The sequence below is a fragment of the Quercus lobata genome, chromosome 10 (assembly GCF_001633185.2).
Source record: "Quercus lobata isolate SW786 chromosome 10, ValleyOak3.0 Primary Assembly, whole genome shotgun sequence".
NCBI classification, from domain to species: domain Eukaryota; kingdom Viridiplantae; phylum Streptophyta; class Magnoliopsida; order Fagales; family Fagaceae; genus Quercus; species Quercus lobata.
In genome coordinates this window covers 54,221,672-54,228,348 of record NC_044913.1, presented here as the reverse complement: position 1 = coordinate 54,228,348, position 6,677 = coordinate 54,221,672, and the positions used below count along the sequence as shown (strand labels likewise).

At 36.1% G+C, this 6,677-nt stretch overlaps 1 protein-coding gene across 1 annotated transcript; it reads left to right on the top strand.

The window, feature by feature from the left end:
- Positions 1-4,999: 4,999 nt before the first annotated feature.
- Positions 5,000-5,742, top strand: LOC115964977. Its single transcript, XM_031084193.1, has 3 exons — positions 5,000-5,095; positions 5,188-5,541; positions 5,665-5,742. The coding sequence occupies exons 1-3, from the start codon at positions 5,000-5,002 to the stop codon at positions 5,740-5,742; spliced, it is 528 nt and encodes a 175-aa protein (XP_030940053.1).
- The last annotated feature ends 935 nt before the right edge of the window (positions 5,743-6,677 follow it).

Below are 6,677 nucleotides of genomic sequence, written 5' to 3'. Positions count from 1 at the left end.
AGTCCCAATTTATATAAAGGTAACCAGATCCGTAGAGAGTGGAATTAATCTAACTAACTCTCAATCAATTGCTTCCAAACTCTCACACGTGTACATAAATAGTAGCAGACTACTCCCTTCCTCAACTGAACCATGCTACCCGTAGTTTACCTCCTATTTTACCCATACTATAGGTCTTTTACCAGCAGCCTTATCACCAATTGTGTTAGCAACTTTACCATCAGTAGCATGTGCCTAATGTGCCTTCACACCTTCATGGATAGCAATGAGAATAAGAAGAAATTTCACTAGCAAATTTAAAGAATACAAAATGATATAGAGGTACAGTGACAAAACCCAAAAATATACCCAAATAGTTTTTCTTTAACTCAACCAGCAAACCAAGTTAAATACAAATTAATTCACATCTCTCTGCACACACTCAAAATAACAAGCTACATCTCATGTATATACTACCCAAAAAAAAAAAAACAAAAAAAGAAACCAAACCAATGTCAGCAAAATGATGCAAGAAAGTCAAGCATTTAACCTGGGTCTAAACATAAAAATTTAATCTTGCTAGAGTGGATGCGGAAGGAAAAGCATAGAATAGGAACATCGAGAACACAAGGGTTACGTAGTTCAGCCTTGACGGCTTACATCCACGAAGGAATCCCTTAAGGGCTACATCTTTATTGTGTAAGAGTGTAGTACAATAACCTCCTGTATTACAATGAAACCTAACATGAGTATATATAAGCGACTAAACCCTAGACTAGTAGTACAAGTATGACTGGGCTTGGGCCTATTACATTGGGCTAATATATGTTTAATACATATCTCTAACACCCTCCCTCAAACTCAAGACGGAAGCTCGATGAAGGCTTGAAGTTGGATAAGCATGAGAAGATCACTTGAAGATGCCGTGAAGAATGCCTTTGAAGAAACCACAATGAAGAATGTGCCAATTGACCAATTTTGGAGTCTCAAATGCAAAAACGAAGCCCAAAATCGGAATCTACGCGAAAAACTAAGCAAGACAGGCCCTTTTGGAAATTTTGACTTTTGGTCAAAGGTTAATGCAAAAAGTCAAAGTCAAATGGTTCAGGTCAAAGTCAGCTGTCAGTGCTTATGGGTTAGATCCGGGTTGTCAGGGTCGGGTCGGTCTGGGTCAATGATCAGCTAGGTGACGTGGTGCTGACGAGGCAACACTACTGACGTGGCTGATGACGAGCTAAGGCTGACGTGGCATTTGCTGACGTGGCATTTAATGACGTCATGGATGATAGCATCACAGTTTTCGGCGCGTGGCTGTTCCATCGACGCATGGAGGAGAAGCTAGAAACTAGGGAGGCGTGTGGAGGCGCGTGTAAGGTCGGATGAGGTTCGGAATCTCAGGTTCTGTAGATCGATGGACGAGGAGGCTGTCATGGCGGCGCGTGTACCAAGAACACGATCTGGAAGTCAGGAATCTGAGGCGGCGTGTGTGAGCGTTCTAGAAGCCATTGTCCGCGGGTGGGGGCGCGTGCGGCTGCCGTTGGAGGTCGAGTTTCTGGGTTTTGGTCGCGATATGCCATGGAGCACGTATGTCTTGTTGGTTTCATTAGGCGAAGGCTTGATGTGCATATATCTGATAGGGAGAGGCACAGATTTCTTGGGCTTGAGGATTTGGACACAGTAGTGAGCCATGGCGACTACGAGATGCTATGAAATCTAGATCCAGCAGACAAGCATGTGTGACTTTTGATGGTGGTGTGCACATGAGAATCTTCTTTTGCTTGTTTGCTGCCAAGAACGAAGTTTGGTTCTGATACCATGTTAAATATCAGTATTATTAGCAACGTGATTTGTGTCATACCATGTTGTGTATGCTAGAGTGGATGCGGAAGGAGAAGCATAGAATAGGAACACCGAGAACACAAGGATTATGTGGTTCAGCCTTGATGGCCTACATTCACGGAGGAATCCCTTAAGGGCTACATCTTTATTGTGTAAGAGTGTAGTACAATAATCTCCTGTATTACAATAAACCCTAACATGAGTATATATAGGCCACTAAACCCTAGACTACTAGTACAAGTAGGACTGGGCTTGGGCCTATTACATTGGGCTAATATATGTTTAATATATATCTCTAACACATTTTATAAAGGTGTGCAACACAAGTGTGAAGAAACAAATCTGATCTTGCATCTAATAGAGGCGTGCAATTGAAGTCATATGCTTGACGAATCTCCACTTGCCTTGAAATGAATCAAGCCTTACAAACAAAATTTGCAGACTGTCAAATTTAATTAAATATCTCTCCACTTTGTTAGACTTCTCTCAAGCCATAAATGCCTCAAGTGCTAATCTTCTTGTAATTCTTAGTAAATTATGATTCTTCTTCTTCTTCTTATTCGACTTGGATTTTTTCTTTTGGACTGGGTTGACGAGAGTAACATGACTTGTGGGATTGATCAATGTTTGTACTATCCAAAGCCATGGTTTGGCTTGAAAGAAAAAAAGAAAAGAAAAGAGAAAGTCTAGGGACACCCAACTCCATACCCAAATCCATAACATGTTTAGGTGTTACCTTGTGCTAACCTAGATTTTATTTATTTATTAAGTTCCTATGTAGGTTTCATGTATAAGTGCTGAAATCTGATCACAAAATGACACCCAAGCAAGTTGTGAAATTGGACATAAATTTGGGTGTGGTCGTAGTTCTTCTCAAAAAAAAAAAAAAAAAAAAAAAAACCTAACAAAGAAAAGTACCTGGAGGAATCATTAACAAAAACAATGGCAAAGAGATACACAGCAAATAGAGAAAAAAATTGAGAAGGTAAGGATATAAGTTTTCTTTCAAAACTATGGGCTGTGATTGGCTATGGTGGCAATGATGGTGTTTAGGGGAGAGAGAGGGAGGGAGAGAGAGGAAGAGATTTTGTTATGTCCATGAGGGAAAGTTTGTCAAGTGATGGGCACATGATCAACTTACAGAAATTCTAGGACACGTTTTTATTCAAATTAAAATTTTCTAAATTTATATTTCATGTCATTTTAATTAATCACACAACAAAAAAAGAAGCAAGTATGTTAATAATAACAAACCATAAAAAACCTATTAATTTTTTTTTTTTGCCCAGGGGAGGAGAGTTATTAAGGAAAATAATAGTAATCAATATTCAGAAAGTTTTTTGATAAGTACTTATTAAAAGAATGTGTGGTAGAAGATCATGAAATTTGTTAAAGAAAAGCCAAAATTCTTGTAATTTTTACTGTTGCTCATCAAAATAACAGTCCTTGTACTAATAATAAAGATACTGATAATTCTAATTTAATTTTTTGGTATAAATAAAAATATTGGAAAAAGATAGGACTGCACAAAAATGAATATACATGTAGGTGCGCAATTGAACCAATTGAACCAACCTAAGACAAATACAGATCAGGGGTCCAAACATACCAGATCAAGGTTCAGCACATGAATTGAAAGACTTGCACCTTCTAGTGTCTCGAAGATCGGAAACTCCACTCAATCACCATTAAGAGCAAAGACTACTCTTTTGGTTGTGGTCGTGGTCAATGGGGTCAGGAAGCTGCTGGTCGTGGTCACTGGTGATGGGTGGTGTGCTGTCCTGACTCCTAATACCATCTTAAGCATTCGGAAGTGTGAAGGGCTGTAGGCTTAAAATTAATCCATTTGTGTTAATGGGGATATAAATAGACTTGATGTGGATTGTTTATTATATTTAAGATTATGTGTAATCTTATTTGCATGTTTATAAAACTACGTGATTTTGAATTTGTTGTGTAAATGAAGATATGGATAGAAATGGATATAAATCTTCTTTGCTTATTTTAGTTCTTGAAGGTATAAATGAAAATGAAAGGTTTAGTTATACGTGACGTTTCGGTAAGGTCGTCACAACAAGCCTCTAATGAAGATGTGGATCATGAGTCACAACAAGAAATTGGCCAATCACCCACAGTTAATCCATCAAATGCACCAAATCCAGGTATTTTATATATTTCTAAGATTATGTTTGTGATTATGGTTAATATTGTTTGACAAATATCCCATATTGCATGACAATGGCTTTTATTGTTTTATTCTCATTATAGTTGTGTCGCTTCCAGTACGTGCTACTCGTGGTGCTAGCAAGTACTCAATCATTTGGAATCTCCCTGAAAATCACAAGATTGAATTGCCATTAACTAGTTCAAATCAGCCAATTAAGAAGGCAGGGAGGAACTTCACAGGTTGGTTGGGTACAATTGCACGAAAACCCCATTTGTGCCCAATTAAGTATAAGAATTGGACAAGAATGCCAGATGAATTTAAGGAACAAATATGGGATATTGTTCAGGTATTCAGGAAGTTATAGACTATATGTGTATTATTCTATCTTGTATTGAGTTTTACACAAATGTTTAGCTTGATATGGATTTTGCTAACTAAGCTATTGCATGTAGTCAAAATGGATTTTGCCTGAAGAACCTGCTAAGTTGGAGGCAATGAAGAATAGGACATTGTCCTCAGTTGCAAAATCTTGGAAGAACCACAAGTCAGCTTTGAAGAAGAAGTATTTCCTAGGAAGAGGAAATAGAGCACGAGTACCACCAAATGTAATTTCTGAAGATTATGAAGACCTTGTTCAGTATTGGAGTTTACCAAAAACGAAGGTATTATTCAATATTGATATGCTTTAATTGTTCTACATCATCATCAAAACAAGAACATTCATGTGAATATCTTTATTCTACATTGAATATCTACCATGAAAAATATATTCAAATAATACTTTGTTTAAATATGTAATTTTTTTAAATGTAGGAGGTTGCTTTGAAAAACAAGAACAGTCGTTCTAAGCAAACAAATGTGCATACTGGTGGTTCAAAAAACTTTGCTTCATATGCAGAAGAAATGGTAATGACTTAATAATTATCTTGTAAATGACTTATTAGATTGTTGTTAAGTTTGTATGAAACCATTATTCCTAATTAAATAAATGAATTGACCATAATTTAGGTAACAATGCTTGGGCATCCTGTAGAGCGTGCGGATGTATATGTAAAACTCCATCTTCATAAAGATGGTACTCCAGTTAACACCGTAGCAAAAGGCAACATTGTAAGTAATATCATGATTTGGTAAGAGTAATATTGAATCTATTAACATTGTTAATTTCTAATGTGTTATTGTGTTCAAATTTTGAATATTAGGAAAAAATCAACGAACTGTTGAGTGAGTCCTCAAATCGTGTGCAATCATCTGACCTTACTGGTAGTATTCCATGGGCACCAGATGATGTATATGCTCAAGTGTTTGGTAATGAGCGCAATGGTCGTGTTCGAGGTGTGGGATTTGGCCCAACTCCAAGTATGCATCCTGCCAAGAGCACTCCTACAATTGCTCAAGTAAGAAGCCAAGAAAGGGATGCTGAAGTGACTCAGTTAAAGAATCAAGTGGCTTCTTTGATGGAGAAAGTGAATCGTTATGAAAACTTGGAGGAGCGAATGACCCAATTGATGCAACTAGTGCAAAATCAGCAAAATCATTCTTCAGAAGCTAGTCGAGTATTAAATTTTAATGTTTTAAGAATGTATTTGGTTTTTAAATTTTTTAAGTATGGTAACTATTATTTTGTTACTAGAAATGATTACTTTATGAACTTACTAGATACTTTAATTTGTATTCAGGGTGGTTTCGGTTTAGATCATCAATCTCCAACTCCTTACAGGTCACAGGCTTCATCCCATCAAGAAACTAGCATATAGCGGTACATGCAATGTTTTAAGGACTCCATGGGCTACTACATAGTTATTTTGAACAACCACAATTATTTTGGAACTATTGTACTTTGTTTATAATATTGTCATAGTTTGGGTGGTGGTTCTTTTTTGGTATAAGTAGACAAGTGTTTTGTTACAACCACATTTATTTTGGAAGTATTGTACTTTGTTTAATATTGTCATAGTTTAGGTGGTTGTTTTTATTTGTAGGGAGACAAGTATTTTGTTCAATTCAAGATGATATATGTATTGGTATTAAACACACACACACACACACACACATATATATATATATATATATATTGAATCTATGGTTAACGTGTTATTGTGGAATATTGATGATCAATAGGTATATTTGATTTATTAAAAGTTTGTGTTAGTTATTGTTCAATTTTAAGCAGGTTTATATAGCATTTTTAGTATTTGAGAAAAAAAAAAAATGAGCAGGTTTTTGTGACGTTTTGAAAACGTCACTAAAAAGTAAGAGGAAATCCTTTTTAGTGACACCTTTAAAACGTCGCAAATAATCAATCCTATAGCGACGTTTTCAAAATGTCACTAAAAACAAGGGGACAAATGCTTTTGTGACATTTTTGAAACATCACTATATGTGTGATTATTTGTGGCGTTTTAAAAACGTCGCTAAATGTATTTTCCAACATTATATATGAAAATGTAATATTATTTAGTGACGTTTTATAAAACGTCGCTAAAAGTTTTTAAATGTCACTACAGAATAACATATGGCGACGTTTTTCGAAACGTCACAATAGATCTATATTGACCACTCTATTGTGACGTTTTTGAACGTCGCAAAAGAAAACGTCGCTATAGACCATTTGGGTCTATAGTGACGTTTTTGGGTTTTTAGTGACGTTTTTAAAATGTCACCTAAACCCAGATTTCTTGTAGTGATACTA